Source organism: Phaseolus vulgaris, chromosome 2 (assembly GCF_051622355.1).
Source record: "Phaseolus vulgaris cultivar YP4 chromosome 2, ASM5162235v1, whole genome shotgun sequence".
Taxonomy (NCBI): Eukaryota; Viridiplantae; Streptophyta; class Magnoliopsida; order Fabales; family Fabaceae; genus Phaseolus; species Phaseolus vulgaris.
In genome coordinates this window covers 40,288,050-40,308,668 of record NC_143499.1, presented here as the reverse complement: position 1 = coordinate 40,308,668, position 20,619 = coordinate 40,288,050, and the positions used below count along the sequence as shown (strand labels likewise).

General features: G+C 30.0%; 1 protein-coding gene across 2 annotated transcripts; it reads right to left on the bottom strand.

Annotated features, from left to right (window-relative positions):
* Positions 1–114: 114 nt before the first annotated feature.
* Positions 115–10,042, bottom strand: CPL1 (C-terminal domain phosphatase-like 1). Of its 2 annotated transcripts, none has more exons than XM_068613887.2 (17): positions 9,212–10,042; positions 8,048–8,518; positions 7,462–7,672; positions 7,087–7,244; positions 6,909–6,979; positions 6,577–6,682; positions 6,346–6,462; positions 5,669–6,253; positions 5,506–5,569; positions 3,885–4,015; positions 3,725–3,778; positions 3,156–3,252; positions 2,226–2,461; positions 2,020–2,109; positions 1,540–1,605; positions 1,356–1,429; positions 115–919 (listed from the first exon to the last, which is right to left on the bottom strand). In XM_068613887.2, exons 1-17 carry the CDS (start codon positions 9,464–9,466, stop codon positions 811–813), a joined length of 2,895 nt encoding a protein of 964 aa, XP_068469988.1. In that variant the 5' UTR covers positions 9,467–10,042; the 3' UTR covers positions 115–810. The 2 variants fall into 2 exon arrangements, with proteins under 2 accessions (XP_068469988.1, XP_068469989.1); XM_068613888.2 differs by having other exon boundaries at positions 6,373–6,462; positions 9,212–10,036.
* Between the last annotated feature and the right edge of the window lie 10,577 nt (positions 10,043–20,619).

Genomic DNA, 20,619 nt, shown 5'->3' with positions numbered 1-20,619 from the left:
CTAAATTTTCAAAGAATTGTCATTTGTGCACATTTCTCTCTCTTTATCCTAGGACTCATCACATCACACACCTTTCTCCCTTTCTATTTCATTGTTGTACATATAACACTTCTCTTTTGAAATGACTGGGAATAAAATTCACAGATAATCACAATTGATAAGTGTATTACATCATCAGTGAGTTACAATACTATGCAAATTTGCCAACCTCAGACTCTGCAATAACAGAATCCTCGGAGGAGCAAATGGTGACAGAATTAGTGCAATGAAAAACTATTAGCCGGATAGGTTAGCGAAAACCGACTTCCATGCATTAAGAAAAGAAAAAAGATGAAGACCTGTACTAAATCATTGTACGATTACTTGAGTTAGAAAAAAGCTGAATCAATTCTCAATTTCAATAAGGTTACTACTCTGAGTATGCTGCATCATGTATATAAACCACAGAAAAGCAAGTAAGCATCGGACTTGCCTCATCATCTCGTCTTGTGAAACCGGTCTCATAGCATTTCCAGGATACACAACCAATACTGCATTGCTTGGGAGTTGGAAGGAACCAAGATGAGGGTATCCTACAACATCTTTGACCAGTATAGCACCCCACTTCAGTGAGGAACTTCTATTGGTACAAAAAGCGGGTGTTCTATTTTGGCTTTGGGCTCAGTAACATAATGACTGAGGCCAAGCACCCACTTAAATGCAAATGGTCCAACCCAACAACCATTCTCCGCATTGTTGAATCAGTAACATATACACATGCCTCAACAACAGTCATATCAGAATCTGAGATTGGAAAGTCCGGTACTCTTTTCAAGGAATAGGTGGTGCATTCCTGGGATATCGAGTTGACGAGGGAATCCGTTGCATTGCTCTAGGGTATTCTTGCTTCAAACGTTTATTTGAAAATCCTTGATGTGACCTGATTCACAAAACAAAAATACTATGTAAGAAAAAGTTATTAAAAGGTGCACAGAAAGGGGGTAAGAAACAAATGAATTTTAAAACCAGCATATTTTTTATTGTTAGAACATGGAGTCAATTCTATAAGTATTTGAGTTGTCTATTTTTTATTTTATTTATAATATTGACTAAAAGCAGATAAGCCCGCTCGCACTGCACCATATATACATAAATTTTAAGGAAATCAATAGGCTTGCAATAAGGTATGGCTTCGTATTATTGTAGGTTTTTCATCATCACTGGTAGCTTGTGAAGATGGAGTCAATTCCAAAAATCAAATGGGTGCAAACAACCCGCTAGATCAAGAAAGTTGAACAAGGGAAAGTATAAACTCAACTCCATCCATTATGTAAAGAATATTAAATATACACAATCTGCTGATCAAACTAACGGACCTGGGAGAGCTCTGACGTTTCTGAATGCTTTGGCCAAGCTTTGACCTTAGACTTCCTAGTGCCTTTTCGGCAGCCTAAACAAAAAAATGCATCTTTAGTGCTTCAACACCATATGTGAAGAAGTTAATGGAAGAAGACAAATATATTCATAAATAATATTTCATAATTAAAGAAAATGACAGACCTGCATTTTAGCTTCATCCCATGTTAAACCGATACCTTTACCAAAGACCTTGCCATCTATTTCAACCTAATATATAGAAAACAAATTATTTTAGATACTGCCCGAGCTTTTCTATTTTAAAAAATGCCAGAATTAAAGAGGAAGGGTCAAAATGCAGGGATAAACAACGTGACAGAAATGTTCAGAATTACTATTTAACACTCATCCTTCAACTTCCCTTGAAAATAAAAGCATAAACCACATACACAGAAGGAAAGTGACTATTTTTGAATTTTATCCTGGAGACACCAAATATATAGAAAAAGAATCAAAGTACCAGCATAATGTCTCTCTTAATCTATCTCTTGAAGTAAAAAAACAAAGAACTAAAACACATAAATAAATAAGACAGTTCAGAAACAAAGTATAATCCTTTGGAATGCAATGAAGCTAATATTTTTAATCAACTGGTTCAGACCACTGAAGCTTTTGATTACAAACCTGTGCATGTACTTCATCTTTCTGAAGTGAATTTGTTGACACTGGAGCAGGTGCAGAGAGAAAATTGACACCAAGACCCTCCATCATGCACTGAAGAAATTGAGCGCACAAGTTATAGCATATTAATAACACAAACACTTAACAGAATTTAACAAAGATAATTTTTTGTTGGGGAGGGATAGGTTGGTCAATTTAAAAAAATTTACCAATTCTTTTAGGGCAGAGATTGAACCCATTGGCCTCTTAGAGACTTCCAACCTAGGATCTAAAACCCTTGATGGATCAGATGCAGTTGAAAAGGAAGCTGAATCCTCTTTAGGCAATGGCTGATTACTAAGAGAGCTGGCGATGACCATGTAACCATTGTCATTTGCATTAGGAAACCCACCCACATCCCCATATGTGGAACCAGGCTCATCCTTAGCACTAGACAAATATATATCTACAAAAACAGCAAAAATGGTCAAAATATACATTATGAAAACAAAATTTTGAAAAAAAGGAAAAAAAAAACTTGTTTAATCATTATCAGCTATTATTTTTCCAACATTGGGACCATGCAAGAGATTTTAGGCGGTTTATAACTTGATTAAAATTTGTAAATCAACTTATAATCATAATTTCTTATTCATGTAACCATTTCCCTTAACCAATTAACTTTCTTTCATCATAAATAAAACGACAAGAACTATTATACCAACTGTCCTAAAAGATTTAATTATTGGAGGCACGCCCAAGAATGGTTTACCATTTTAGATCACTAAAGATCCTAATCAAGAGCCTTTTAAGCTTGAAGCATGGATATTACATAGGCCCACCTCACCTTATGCTGAATTTTAATTTAATAATAAAGAGCAGGCAACATGGCTTAAAACATTGACCATTTGCTTCCAAAAATCAACTCTCTCAAGCTGCAAGGAGGAGGCCCAAAAATGGTTTGTCTCTAACAAGATTCACACTGAACTTTTATCGATAGCAGGGCCATGGATGAGCTTAATACACCATTGAGTAGGTCAATATCAAGCCAATACATCCGTTAACAAGCAGGCTCTTTTGATGGAGGGGATTGCCAAAAATACAATGCAAGAAAAATAATTGCAAAAGCAAGTCACTATAAAAAAATTTGAACATCTTACCCGCCAAATGTTTGATAGAATCCTCAGCAGCCTTATGTTGAGCTTCCTTTCTGGTTCTTCCAAATCCATGACCAATTTTTTTTCCAGAGAACCATGCCTACAAATAAAGATGACAATTATGAGTAGACAGTCAAATCAATAAATTCTGATAAAATACAACCAAAAAAATATTTTAACAAGTGACTTCACTCTACACGAAGCAAGATGAAATCAGTTTTGAGTCTCCAACCTAAAGATCATATTAAATTTGTAAACTTTTTTCCAGAAAAAATAATATCCATTCATCAAGGTTACCCAACTTTCTGTTTTAATACATAAACTTCAAACGATTGGTGTGCATACACTTTGCATGCAAAATTAAATTTTTTCCTGTTATTTAAGAATGGGGGAAAGTAGAAATCACACAGTAACCAATTCTAAAAAGAGTGCAAGCGCCAGAGAGAGAGAGAGAGATTTTATACCCACTGAATAAAAAATTAAACTAACTCATAAGTCTGAATCCCTGGAGAAAAATATAAAATGAAAAAATGGATGCAAACATAATCAACAAAGTCAACAATGAAAAATACCTCAATGGAGAACTGCAGTTCTGTGCTTGCAACCAAAGATGACATAAATTCCACCTGTTCAAATTAAACCTTTAAAACTAGAAACATCCCACAGAGAAATTACTGTATCCAATGATGCCCCTCTAATTATTTACTAGCAAAGAAACATATTTGTACTCACCTTAGTTCCACACTTCAGTGCAATTTCCTGTAATACTACAACTGGAGTATCCGCATGAAAAACCGAATGGCTAGATTCAGAGTCAAGATCCCTGTGGCTGGAAGATGATCTACTAAAGGGTATTTCATCAACTTCACAACAACAATGAAATTATGTCATTCTAATGTTAACACTAAAACAAATAGAACTGGAAGAAAAATTGTGTAAACCTCATACCAAAACAAAAAGCACAACAACAAAGGCATGTTTGTTTCAAGTTTTGTAGAAATACTCCAATAAAAGTGGGAATATAACATTCCTGTGCTGGGCATGCATGACCACTATGCCTATGTTTTACTAGCATTTTACTCCCATTGTAAAGGATAGACATATTACTTCCTAAGGGGAACAGAAGTTACTCTCAAACCCAACCAACATTAACTTCAACTCCTATTTCCATCTACCACGTTATCTTTTTTTGTTTTGACTAATCGAAATTGGGAAACATTTCGCATTAAATGCTAGCCCATAGTTTTAATTTACTCAATAATAACATAAGTGCAACAGAGAATCAGAGGTAGTTATTGGCAGAAACTAATAGTGGTTAGATATTAAATAGGTGTAATAAATAATAACTGTCATTAGTATTTATATCCTCCCTTCGCTCCTTAATACAATACAAGGCACCATTTGGAAGATATTGATGGTAATTTTATAACGTATTTCACGATTGCTAGGAAGCATTTATTATTTCTTCTCTATTTTCCTTTATTGATAGTGGTGCTTTCAGATGTCTTCGCACCACCAAAGTAACTTAATGATAATTAATAAGGATAAAAATTGGTAATAACTTTAAAAAAGCAACTATCTGACTTATTTTTATTGGTTTGTGTAATTCTGTTACAAGTGTCTTGTATTAATATTAGACTGAGTATTATTTGAATTAGTTAAATAGTAATGTCATGTTGCCAGCCTATGGCAGAAAGTTACAAGCAATAGCGTATCATTAAAAATGTGTGTAATAGGGAATGGGAGTATGTGTTTTGTTTTTTAGAAATTTGGACAGAAAACTCTTCTGTGCAGGAGTCTATGACTCTGGACAGAAAATTCTGCTTTATTTGCGTCTTCTGTGTGGTTATATTACTCTTCTCCAAAATATTCTGTCATAACATTGCCTATAGAGATCCTGGGAAAATATAACCATATATCTTGAAAACAAACAAGTCCCAAGTAAACATTTTCAAGTTCATATAATGCATTTTTAATGCTTATTGTGTCCAGTTAAATAGTAAATGAATGAAGACAAAGGAAATCCTCTCGAGATACTTTAGGAAGAGAAAAAAGGTATACATATGAACGAAAAAAAAGACAGATCTGTGAAGCATTAATAAAAAACATGGAGTTAAAAAGTAAATGAATGGGGACAAAGGAAATAATCTCAAGAGATATGTTTATTATGAAGAAAAAGGGTAATAGTGAGACAAAAAAACAAATCTATGAAACATTAATACCAAAAACAAACTTAAGCAGAAATATTTATACACACACTCAGAACCAAATTAACTGCAGCCAAACACTAATCGTTACAAGAGAATTTGGAGGAACAGACTAGAAAGAAACAATCATAAATCTAACAGCTTACCAGATAAAGATCGATAACTTGAGAGCATGTGGTTTGATCTTGGGCGATCATCTCTATGATACATCTGCACAGAAATTATCTTTATAAGATTAATTGACTAAATAAGCTAAAAGTCTAATCCAACTGTAAAACCTCAGATGATAGAGCCAAACATAGGCATTACCTCCTTTGGTAATCTTTGGTGGCTATCATGGAGAATTCTATCAGATGAAATGGAACTTTCAACCTTAGAGAAAAAGGATGGATGATGAGGCCGGTGCTTTTCAATAACCAATGAACCAGAATCGACGGAAAATTCCTTAGGTACTACCCGGTTTAGTGGCTGTGAACCAATATCCTCTTCTGCAGGAAACCAACCCCCTCGTGATGATACTCGAGGGGCAGAAACTGGTACGGGATGTCTAATAGCATATGTAGGCTCATTGGATGTATGATCCCTGGTATCTTGTCCATGTTGCAATATGAGAAGCCTCCGCCTTGTATCTGGATCTAATTCTGATTCAGGTACTTCACCTTCTTCTCTAGCAGGAGAGCTGTGCAGGCTAGATTCGGAAGGAGCAGCTTGACCCATTGGCTTTACTAGTGCAGCAGGTTGAGGAAACTGTACATGGGTAAATGGCATCATAGAAGCCTGTGCTGTTGGAGGAGGAGCTGAGCCAGAAGACACCATTGCGTACTGAAGAGAAGTGAGTCTGGGGTCTAGGTTAGCAGTTGTCACAGGGATAGTTGAAGCTGCTGACAGTGCATCCTAGCAGCAAGAACAGTTAAAAAATTAATAAATAAAGACACAAGCTTTATGTTTAATCATACATATATATATATAGATATCACAGTTCTCACATGTTCATTCGGAGCTCGGGTTGGTACCTTCGATTTTCTTTCTACCTCAGCATCTCCCATGCTATCAAACAAGAATGGATCTCTGTTTCCATTGGAAATGGCACTAGAACCATCATCCTGAGTTCCAGTAAAACACAATGAAATGATACAAATATTACTTTGACATTAACACAGTAGCCAACTGATAAGAGGCAACAAAATATGTATATTTGTACATCGACATACACTAACCTCTGAAACTAGATAATTGCTCACATCAGGAGGAATAGGTATATCTTTGATATCATCTTCATAGGCAACTTGAGGAATCTTTTGTAAAAGACCATCATCAAATTCTCTGTCACCAAATCATAGGACTTAATTAGGTTCAAGAATCCAGTTAAGTATTTACTCTTATACTGATTTAAGATAAGTAAACTGCTCTAAGAGCAACCTATAACTATTAAACAGAGTTGTCCCCCAGATAGGCAACGAAAATTGGTGAATCTATGCATATCCCTTTCTTTAAGGTGTAGAGATAACAAGTCAAAATTACTTTCTGAAGGTTTAACACTCTAACTTACTTAAAGAAGCCACCCCTAACATTGCAAGCAACATTTCTTGCAACACACAGGACGGGGATAGAATTGCTTGCCTACAAGACAAACAGGTTGAATAAGTTCATATAGTGAAGAAAGGGCGAAATTCCATTAATGCAATTGAAGATATTGAGCTTCCAACTCTATAAGAAAGAAAATTTACTTCAGCTTGAGGAGCATAATATGGAGCAAATGCAGGGACAACATGCACTCTAGGTTGATCCTTCTCATCCCACACTTTCAATCGATCATCAATTACCAATGCCATCTTTGGATGGCATAAACCATCTTGGAAGACATTGAACAATGACTTCTTCAAACCTATAATGGATTATTGAAACACCATATTAGAATTATTAAAAGTAAATGAAACAGCAGCAGGATTAAATCTGCATATCAGTCTCAGATAGGTGAATTTTAACATAAAGCTGTTCTCATTTTCACAGCTTGCTTCTTTTAGGTGCTTCACTACAAATATACATCTTGTCATTGAAAACAAAACTAATAGAACAGAAAACAACCATGCAATGCAACTTACCAGACTTAACACATACAATGCGACCTAACAGTTCTTTAGAATTTATCAAATTTGAATCTGGATCAAGAAGTCTCCACATCTCTAGTGCATAGTCTCTTTCAGCCATTGTGCACACATAAACCTCAAAACGCTTGCGCCCTCTTGCAGTCAGATAGCTCCGAAGATCTTCCCATGCAGGTCTCAACCTCACAAGAACACTTGTATCTCGAATCTTTCCAAACACAAAATTTTGTTAGATTTATGATTCTGACAAGTCTATATGCTTGCATATGCCAGACAAAATAGATAAAAACAGCTTATCTATGTCTATATCATAGAATTAAACATCTGGGCATAGGATAGCACAATGAATGCACTATAATGTGAAAATCACATTACTCATCCAAACAAGGCAGCAGTCACATCAATGACAATGAGAAAGTGCCTCGATCAAGTGTTTACTTGAACCAATAGAGAAATTAGCTAATGTCCAGAAAAAAGCATTTTAAAACAGGTATAAAGTATACTAATAAAGCTAAAAGGAAAATACAAATCCCCAATATGTGGCAGTAGATACAACAAAACTATCGGATACAAAAATAAATACCTGTGGATTGATGCGTGTCAGAATAATGTTCTTATCCTGTAACCGTATAAGTGGCCGAACTATAGGCTGATGATTGTCAGATAATGCGGGGACAATCTCAGATTGAACTTTTACCACTCTCCCATTATCAACAACCTGATCATTTTCAGCATATTGCTTCAATATATTCTTATCTTCTTGGTAGCGCTTGACCTCAGCCTGCATGCCAGAAATTCGTTGTGGATCTACCTCAGAATTTATTTTTCTCTGGAGTGCATCAATTCTATCCTCAAATGATCGCATTGTGTTTGCTACGATAAGTGTTTCATCCAGATCAAACACTATACCCAAACATCTAAGATTTAGCATAACGAGGCATGAATCATAAAGTCCCAAAGCAACAATAAATCCCCAAAAGCGTGGTCTATCATCATTTCGTGAATGCATTGCAACCAAATGTATTTCTTCCCCACCTAGTGGAATTACAGCAGTCTGCAGGGTCCAACATCATAACATAGTTAAAATCCAGAGAGAATTTGTAGGAAACAAAAACATACTACTGTTAAAATCCAGAGGGAATTTGTAGGAAACATAAAACATACTATTGTTAACTTCTTATATTTAAGAGATAAACATGAATGGTCAATGCTCATAAAAAAAGTAATGATACATTAACATATTTGCAATTCTGTTCAAAATATAAAAGTCATCATTATACACCCTAGACCGCAATTGTAATCTTCAAGGGTTTTGAGATTCTTTCTTCAACTAAAACCCAAGTCAGCATAGATACTACATTTCACTATGATCACATACTTTTCATGACAACCAACCCTAGCAGTAATTGTCATAAGATCAACCAGAAACAATAGTCTTTCATAAAATAGCCTCATTGAACATCATGAAACTCAGTTCAGTTTAGAAGTAATGTCAATCCTGGGTCTCTGTTAAGTGACCAATTAGCCAGTTCCTTCTTCATCTGGGTTCAAAACAGCAGATTGTTAAGTCCAGGCAAATTATTACAAAATTAACACACAAGTCATAAGTGGGTTATCCAAAGATTTGAGTGCAGTCCTGGATTATCCAAAGATTAATTAAGTCCAGAGTCAAATTGTCATGGAAGATAGTGCTTTAATAGTTAATTTATTTTGTGCCCTTTTAATTTTTTAAAGTGTTACTATATACCTTGTTCTCTCTGATACACAAGGAGTGCAAGTGAAAGAGGCCGTCCTGCTGCTGAGTCTTTGACTCCATTTTGAAGCAAACACCACATGAGGTAACAGTGTGAAGCACAGCAAGTGGGGGACACCTCTCACTTGGTTGCGAGAAGTGGCTTATTCTGATTTCCTTCACATGGAAGTTCTTGTAGTTGTTCTCTTCCGGGTATACCTCTACCTCACCCAACACCACCTCCCCCTGGTACACCACCGATTTATACATTCTCTTTTTTTGTTCCTTCAAATCAAATCACTACAACACACAAAAGTCTTTGAAAATTCCGTCAAGATTCCGTGTAAGTAAGGGAAAAAGTATTCATCATCATCATCATCATCAACATCATGGCCGTGTCAACAACACTTTAAAGATTCATCTGATTTTTGCATTACCAGAAAGGGAATGTACATATAAAATAACACAAAAATGAAAATTAGGGCGTTTTGTTTCAGGAGAAAGTTTTAGATCCGTGATTGAAGGTGATGGCGGATAAAAAATAATATTCCAAAAAATCGAATCGCGACTCTGGCTGGGGTGTGTAGATCGTGAATCTCCGACTCGGAGGCCGGCAAAAGGTTTGTTTACGCGTGAGAAATGCGATTGTTTCGGTGGTAGCTAGGGTTTGATGATGGGTGTGCGCGTGGAAGATGATGATGATGATCACAGAGGAGAAACCCTAGATCCGGAAAACGAAAGGTCAAAAACTGTACTTGGGTTCCTAATGCATAAGCCACTCCCAATAAATAACACCAACAATAAAAAAATTAGTATAATATACCCTTCTTTTTCTAATTTCATAAATGATTAATCACAGATAAACTCTATCTTTTATCATTCTGTTCTGTTTGACTAGGTGCATCCTCCATTATATGATAATAATATACTTAATTAATAATATTAATATATTGATAATTAATAATGCATGTAGTGGGTAGATCTTTTATCAAAATATTGCAATTTATTTTTTATTCTTCACAAATTAGTGTAATTTTAAGTTAATTATCAACTTATAATAATAAGTTATACAGAAAAACACAAATCATACAAAAATAAATTGTATTTTGGAATTATGATATTCAATATATGAATTATAAGAAAAAAAGTTACATTAAATTAAAGTTAAATAAATACTCATTAAAACCTTTTTTTTATAGCATAAACACAAGCAATTCCACATACATCTCATCTTAAGTTAAAATTTCATATTTAAAATAATTTTATTTTATATATTTATTTAAATATTATATATATATATATATATTCCATATTTATACTAATGTATAATTTAAATAAAAATTAATAATGTTAAAGAAACAATATAAATTTAAGATTTAGAAGAAAGGAAGAAAAAAATTAAACTTGCCCAATTTTGAACATGGATATTCTATGTTTTTTTTTTGTATTTTCTTATTGTTGTATATGTACTAAATTGATAATTTAAGATTTAAGATATTGTAATTTTAAAATATAATTAAGATAAAATAATATATATATATATAATAGGATAAGATTTATTTTTTAATTGTTTAAAGTAATCAAACAATTGTATATTTGATCATAATAAAAATAATTTAAATAAGGAAATAACATCTTCACGAAAAAATAAAAATATAAAAATCTTCCAAAAATATAAAATAAATATAGTCAATTCATCTCTAACTAAATTTCCTTTTTTTAAGGTTGACAACTTTTTTTATACAATAATAACAAACATTAGATTAGATGTGTGTCTTTCAACAAACCAAAAACTTAACAATAAAAAGTTATTATTTAATATATATATATATATATATATATTTTATGTTAATTGTAATTTATTTTTTATTCTTAACAAATTAGTGTAATTTTAAATAAATTATCAACTTATACTGAGTTATATAGAAAATACAAGTCATACAAAATGATATTTTTAAATTATGACACAGTAGTGTGATAAAACATTTTCTGTATGGTTCAAAAATATTTTTTTATATTATTAATTTTTATGGAAGTTTTATAATCGTTATACAAAATTTATTTTTTATATCAGATTTAGAAAAATTGTCAAAGAAAAATTGTCTCATTTGTCTTTAATCATCGTAGAAAATAATACATTTTATGACAATTAAAACTACACTCATCATAAAAAAATATTATTTTTTATTATATATAACTTTTTAAACATCATAGAATATGTTATTTTTTATGCCAAATAATATATTAATTGTCATATAATGCATTATTTTAATGATGGTTAAAGCAAATCAACCATAAAAAATAGTATATTTTATGACAAATTTAGGAATAATTGTTATAGAAAATGTACCTTTTACGCTGCATAATAAACACATTTCTCAAACAAATATTTTTAAATGAATTAAATAATTATAATCTTAACTAAAAATTAATATGTTGAAGTTTGTACTAAAATGTTAACTAGCTAGTTATAACATGATAATTTATAATAAATATTTAAAATTTAATATGTTGACTTTAGTACAAAATTGTTAACTAATACTATGATCATTTACTACAAGATAAATACAAATATTATAATATAATAATTTATAATTTATATATTACAATTTAATAATTTATATATTACAATTTAATAATAGTAAGACGAATGACTGTACATTGTAACTTTTTTCTGAGACATGTGAAAGTTTTTTCAAACTGAGTTTCCATAACTCTATAAATAGTTACATACATTAAAATTTTATTAATTATAAAATTATATAACATAGGAAATAAAATAATAAAAAACTTACGCGTCTAGTATATTTCTAATTGTCAGACTATTATTTTTCTCATACAATGAACACAAAAATACAAGAGATTGTCGAAAAATAATTACTATCCATTGTCATTGACCCTACAAGATGAAATAACATAATATTAGTAATAATTTAATTTTACATAAATGTGCATTAATTTATAAATGTATACTTAGTGATGCAAGTAAGGTGTCAAGTACACCTTGTATAGGTTGCATAGTTGTCGTTACACGTATCAAATTAGACATTTAATCTTAATAACTTGTATTTGGAATTTGGAATACAATAAAGAATTATACAAAATAATTTACATCTTTAACTTTTTTAGGATAATATTTTTTATTTGAAAAGGTAATAAACGGATCAATCATTTTCTATTTTTTATAATAATGTAGACTTTGGAAAAAATAAACAATATATAAAATATTTAAATTATGTATATATACATATGATAAATATAATTTAAAATTTATATATATATATATATATATTAAATTACATCTCTATTTTTTTATTTTTAATAATGTTATTTTAAAGGTGTTATTAATACAGTTAATTATGACTTAGTGAAATAAATGTTAAGGATAATTTAAACTTGCAAATGAGCTGAAAAAAAAAATATTTAAACTAAAAGGAATTAAATGACGTACACGAGTAGGAGTAAAAATTTGTGTTACTTATAATAAGAATGATTAATAAATAGATGTGACACATATAGATCGTACTAAAGTTATATATTGAGTGAGCATTAAATTTTCAGTTCCTTTGTATTACATCTATTCTCTCACATACAAATCGCACATAAAGCAAATAAAAACAAATAAATTAGGCTCTTTCTTTTATGTGGTCTGATACACATTTCCTAATTTACATGTAAATCTCACTCATTAATTAAAGAAAAATTTGTGAGACCCACTAACATCACAATAAACACAAACATTTTATGACAATATGTCAACAAAAAATGGCAAAACAAACGCAACATTCTGAAACGTGAAGTATGAAACACAACAAAAGTCATTCCTGTGAACAAAAATATCACCTAAAGCAAACAAAAGTTGTTGTAATCAGATTTGCAAATTTACAGTCTCATAACAAGACGATACAAGTTTTCAATTCATCCCATGGTACGTTGAAAAACAAAATGATTAAGATTTTCACCCGATGTCGATAACAAAAATAATAACAAAAATGAAAGAGAAAGTATATGAACAAACATGTAACCACTACTTAAGGTGGTGAAGCTCCAAGACATGATGGTGAGTTGTTTTGATGTAGCTTCGGTAGGGAGAGTAGCCAACAATGAGGCAAAATGGAAATGGTGGTGGTTAAGGTTTGTGGAGAGAATAAGGTAAGACAAAATAAAAATGGTTTTAGGGTTTTAAGAATGAGAAGGAAAGGGAACCATGGCACGAATAGGCACGAATAGTAGTGCTGAGTGACTAATATATGTGAGTGTAGTGAGATAAAGGTGAGAAAAAAATGAGAAATTAGAAAAGAACAAGGAATTAGAAAAGAATGAGGTAAAATAATTATTCAAAAAATTTATTCTCCCTTTAAATTTTTATGGCCATCCAATTTTTTTCTTATATTTTTCTATTATCTTCTTTCAACATTTGTGTAAAACATTTCTTATTGATATATTTATAAATGTACTTTTTTATACCTTTAATTAATAAAATATATATAATTATAAAAATCAATAAATTATTATATATGTCAGTATTCAATAATAGTCCTGAATTATTTTTTAAATATAAAAATATAATGTCCATAGATGTGATTAGATGATAATGTCAATAAATTATAATTTAATTATAATAGTTTATTAAAATAAAACACTTCAACTAATGAATATACTTTAAATATATTTACTGATTTAAAAAATCCAAATTCAACTATTTAATTTCTTCTAAACAACAAAAATAGAAATGGAGAAAAGAGATTTAGAAGTCTAAGTAAATATTAAATATTATTTTATAATTATTATAATATCCATTAACTTTCTGATTATTCATTTTTATAAGTTTAACTTAAAGTTGAAAATGTTATTTACACTACATGAAAAAAAATGTTTTAATGAAAGTTATTTAGTGAAGGTTAATATAATCCTGAAAATTTATTTAATTAATGAAGGTTTTTTCAAAAAACTCAACAAAATAATGAAAGTTTTTAAATTTTAGTTAAATTCAAAAAGTTTATTTTAAAATCTCAGCAAAATAACGGAGATTTTTTAACTTTCGATAATTTTCAAAGGTTTATTATAAAATATTGACAAAATAATAGATGTTTTTTAACTTCCGTTAATCTTCAAAAGTTTATTTTAAAACATCCGTCAAATAACATAAGTTTTTTTAACCTTCGTCAATTTATAAAGGTTTATTTAAAATTTTCACAAAATAATCGAAGCTTTTTTAACTTTCGTTAATTTTCAAAGATTTATTTTAAAATCTCACCAAAATAATGAAGATTTTTTTTTAACTTTAGTAAAGTTCCAACTGTTTATTTTAAAACCTCCGTAAAAAAGGTTTTTTTTAACTTTGATTAATTTTCAAAGGTTTATTTTAAAATGTAAAATAGTGGAGATTTTTTTAACCTTAAATTAAGTTGCAAAGATTTATTCTAAAATCTTAACAAAATAACGAATGTTGTTTTAACATTAGTTAAGTTTTAAAAGTTTAATCTAAAATTTTAGCAAAATACTCCATATTTATTCAAATTTTAATAAATAATATAAGTTTATTTATTTTATTTTTCTTTGTTTTTGTTTTCTCTTTTCTCTTCCTTATCCGTTAAAATTAATAATATATATTTCACAAAAATTAGTATAACCTCATAAATAAATTTAACTAACTAGATATTTTTTTATTTTAATCTAGTACAAAGATTTATTTTAAAACTTTCATTAAATAAGAAAGGTTTTGAAAAATCTTCACTATTCATCTAAAAATCTTAGCAAAAACTCTTATTTTTATAATGATTATTTGGTTATGTAACCTAATAAGTGTTTATTATGTTATAAAAAATAACTGATATAATAAAGAATTTTATATTTATAATTTATCATTATATTATTGATTATGACAGTAACATAATAATTAATATAATAAATAATTAATATTTATAATTTTATCATTATTTCATTTATTATTACAGATAATTTATCACCACCATAAAATCATAATTTTACATTAATGATATTTAATAATTATAAAAAATATTTAAATATATATATATATATATATATCTTACATTTATACTAAATTAAAGATTTACAGGAAAAAAATGTAACTAACACTATTTTGAGTATGGATATTTATGTTTACTATTTTTATTTTTTATTGTCGTATATGTATTAAATTGATAATTTAATATTTAATATTTAATATATTGTAATTTCAAAATATAATTAAGATAAATGGATATATATATATAACATTGTGATAGTTATAAATTAATGATAAGATTTTTTTTATGAATTGTCTTAATAATTAAACAATTGTATATTTGATAATATAAAAATACTTTAAATAAGGGAATAACATATTGAGAGAGAAATTAAAAATATAAAAGTCTCCGAAAAATATAATATAAGGATAGTCAATTTATTTGTAACTAAAATTCCTTTTTTTTTAAGTGAACAAACTTTGTTCACTAATCTAATCATACAATAATGAAAAAAAAAATTAGATGTGTGTGGCTTTCAACAAAGCAAAAATTTAACAAAAAAATCATTATATATATATATATAGATATATATAACTTCTGTCCAATTGGAATCTATAATAAGGTTAATAAATAATTAAAAAATATATTACATGTATTTTTTTTCTCTTGGACTTGTTATATATGGATAATATATATTTATAATAAATTTAATCATCAACTTCTATAATTAATATTATAGATTTGTTATAATATATTTAATGTTTTAGCATTTGTTCTCAGATTTATAGTTAATTTTTAGTAATTAATTAGATATAATAATGTAGATTAATTATATCAATAAATTAAAATATTAATTTTTAAAGGTATCACATTTACTTAACTTTTTTTTTTTTTTTTAAGTTTTCGTGTTAGGCATCATTATGCAACTTGACATCTCAGCTAAGCTGACACCTCAAGTAACCACAATCATCTGCCATCACATGAAAAAATATTATTAAAAAAGAAGAAGAAAGAAAATACAAAAATATGGGGGGACTAGACCAAAACCCATATGTTAACACAAACGATACATATGTAGATTATACCTATTCATAAAGAATTCTAAGAACAGACTAGCTGAGAGTCTATTATACCAATGAAAAGATTCTCTATGAATAAATCCTAAATTAGCCAACTTATCAGCACACGCATTCCCTTCACGAAAAATATGAGTTACCCTAAACCTGATTGTCCCACAAAAATTAAGACAAGTATTCCATCGATTCTGAAGCATCCACGGAACATTAGTCTTAGCAGTAAACGCAGCACAAACCAAGGCAGAATCACATTCAAGCCAGACATTAGTAAGTCCCATTTTTTGAGCTTCCTCCATAGCATGTATAACTCCATAAAGCTCAGCAGCCAAAGCAGTTTGAACTTCAAGAAACGCTGAAAAAGCACCAATAAATTCTCCCATACTCCCACGAAAAATACCTCCACAAGTAGCAAGACCAGGATACCCCTAGCAGCCCCATCAGTATTAATTTTGACCCAGCCTGGTGAAGGAAATTCCCATCTAATAGGAAGAGGACGAAGAACTTTACCACTACGAGTCTTAATACCGAAAAACTTAATCACGTTGAAGTCCAACATATCATTCTTCATTGAAGCTTTAGACGAATTTCCCACTAGACAAGTTAACTCTTTAATTATCGAAATAGCCTTAGAAACCCCAATCTTATCCTGAAATCTAGCATAATTCCTCATACGCCATATCATCCATATAGAAAAGGTTATCACCGCAAGCTTAATCAATTTAACCAAAGGACTACCATCACTCTTAATAAAAGAAAGTATATCATCCTTATTAGAGAAATGAGAAGTAAGAAAAATTTGTCGTACCCAACTCCAAATATGCAATGCGTTAGAACATTCAAAAAATAGATGTTGAATAGATTCCTATTGCTTTTCACAAAGTGAACACATAGAACATATATGCAAACCCTTATTCTGAATATGTTGATCTGAAGGAAGTCGCCCATGAAATTTTTTCCAGAGTACTAGAGTTTTGGAAGGCGGAATAGATGCAGACCAAATGAATTTATCCCAACCACCTGGAACTCCTGGTTCCAAGAAAAAAGTCCTAGCCGATTTAAGAGTGAAACGACCAGACTCATTTAGAATCCAATTAGGAATATCCTGTTCCTCTCTAATCATGATATGATTAAAAAAAAGAGGCATCTGCTGTAAAGAGAAGGGAATATTCCAATCACAACCTGTCCAAAATTGAGAGACTGTATCCGGAATGCTAACACCATCAGATAACCCTGCAATATTTGCTAAAGAAGTAGTAGAGCACCGTTTATCATTCCAGAAATGAATAAAAGAACCTGTACCAACAGTCCAATAAGTATAGTCAAGTATGGTAGAATAAAATTGTTTAATTCCAGGCCAAAGAGAGGAAGATCTATAAACCGTTCGAAATTCATATTTTGATTTAAGAACCCTGGCTTTCAAGAGTAAAGACCAAGGTTTGTCACTATAAGCAAAGTTCCAAGCAAGCTTAAGAAGATATGCATTATTTTCATGATGAAGATTAATGATATTCAAGCCTCCATCCTCAAGAGGTGAACAAATTTTCCCCCAATTAACGGTAGCAATACCTTTTTTCAGAATATCACCAGTCCAAATAAAATTCCGACACCACTGCTCAACTTGCTTAATAAGTGAAACATGCCACTTATACATATTAAAACTATAAGCTAGAGATCCAGTAATCACTGTATTGACCAGCTGAATTCGACCCATCATGCTAAGAGATTTACCTTTCCAAGATGCGAGCTTCAATTTAACTTTATCAGCCAAAGGTTGAAGAAACCGACACTTTGGAGCACCAACAAAGATAGGCACTCCTAAATAATGGAAAGGCAAACAACCATGACTACAAGAAAGAATATTTTGAATTTTGGTGACAAATCTTGGAGAATTATCCATGGTGAAGAAACTACTTTTAGAGTTATTAATATATTGACCAGAAAAATCACCATATGTTTTAAGAAAAGAACTCAAATTTCTAAGAGACTTAATATCCCCCTACAAAAAATAAATATGTCATCAGCATACAATCACATTTACTTAACTTTGTCATTCATTCTATTATTATTGTTTTTTCATGTTCATCATTTGAATATAGTCCTTCTGACATCTTGAATCCCACTCCGTTAAATACAAGACTATTTACATTAGAGATCGTTTTAATGATAAAAATAATACATTAATCAAGACAAAACCTTAATATGAATAAAACAAAACAGTGAAATCTCAAAACACGTTATTGAGGACCACATTATTGAGGATAATGGCAATGTTTAAAGAGTTTATAAAATGACAAAACAAAATTTGATTTTTTTGTTGGATGTTAAACAATTATATAAATGGTATATGTGCTATTTTCAATCTAAGATGAATGTTTGAGTAATACATCCCAATTTGTCATAGATAAATTTTGGAATTGTTGAGGCAAAACAATTTTTGTAGTAGCCTATTTACTTGAGGACTCTTGGTAATTTCGATATTTATTGTTATTTTGATAAACAAATTCCAAAGTGTAATATACATTATGTTCAATAAGGTTTTTGTAAGGTAGAGGGAACTAGACAATAACGAAAAATGACTGGGACTTGTAATTTAACAAAATTGAAATGTAACAACTACAACAAAGTTATGAAATTTAGAAAAGTATACACCAGTGAGAAAACAATCAAGTTTGAATTTGAATTTAAAAGGCTTGTTTGGACATGGTTAAGATGTATGCGAGAATAACTAACTTCATAGTATCATGGTACATATTTCTCTTCAACATGTCACATATTTTTTACAAAAAAAAAAATGGTTTTTGTGAGATTTTACAAACATTAAGGTTTAGTAAGGTTATTTTTCCATATTCAAAATACTTGTATCCATGAAAGATATAAATTACTTAGGTTAAAGTCTCATGATTGTATGTTATGATACAATAGCTTTTAATTGTGGCCTTTAAGGGGATATTGCCAAATAATGGCATATGTGCGTTAATTAGATTATGTTTCTCTTTTAATGTAATGTGTAGTCGTGTTATGAAGCCTAAAAAGTTAAATCAATTATAGAATGAGATTGCAAATATATTTTGTCAATTAGAGATGTATTTTCCTCCATCATTTTTCAATATCACGGTCTACTTGATTAACATATTTAGTTAAAGAAGTTAAACTCTTTAGTCCAATATTCTTATGATAGATGTACCTAAATGAGCGATAAATGAAGATATTAAATTGATATGTAAAAAACCAATATCATCCTTGAAAGATATATTGCAAAAGGTATTAAATTATGTACAAAATGTTTGTCAAAAGTTGAAGTTGTAGGAGTACCCAAGTCTTGTCTTTGTGGAAAAGTTGTCATTAAAGGTACTTTGATGGCTTTAACTAAATATGAAGTTTTGCAATCACATATTTATATACTGGAGAACCTTATCATAATCCTCCATATCATGAAGAGAAATAATCCATGAGTTATTGAGAAATGAGTGATTAATGAACATAATAAGAATAATTCTTGAAGTGGTTCAAACAATAAGTTCAAAACAATAATACAACTTTTGATGCATTGAAATGACTAGCATGTGAGCCAAACTTTGATATCATATGTTATAGTGGATGTGATATAAACAATTATTCATTCTATACAAAATTTGAAAATGGAAAAAATACTATGTATGATGGCTAAATCCATGCATTTCTCTAGTTCAAAGGATAAATATTCTCTTATGGTGTCAATGCGTTACTTTGGTGTAATTGAAGACATTTGGGTGATTAATTACACAATTTTAATAGTACTTTATTTTGAATGTTAGAGAGTTCATAATAATAGTGACATTAAGACCGATGATCTAGACTAGTAATGAGTAAACCATGCCTTTCAAATCAATTGAATTCTAATTTATAGTGTAATATTTTAATTGTTTTGTAAAGTCCTTTTTTAGTAGTTTTTTACGTGACATTCACGAAAACAATGTCCACCCCCATATTTTGTCTCATGTTGGATATAATTGGCCCGAACATACCATGTTTTATGAGACATCTTTCTCAACTCCCATTAATCAAAAGTAAGTTAGACATTTCCACCTTCCCACCACAATAAATGGAATACAACTCTCTACATTTTTTTTAAAAGACTACGTATAGGAAGAAACTTGGATCTTAACTAAATAAATTACAAGTAACACATATTATGAATCATTTTATTATTTTTATTTTGGGACATTTTTGGTCAAATGTGTATTTAAATTTTTATTTTGTAGGATTATCAGGTGGAACAAAGTCTTAGGGATCATTAATTTCACAGGGGCATGAAGACATGTTGGTGGTTGTCATTGGTCATCATGAGCATCCTAGGACATGTTTGTGCTACTGTACGAGGGGTGGACATTCAGTAATT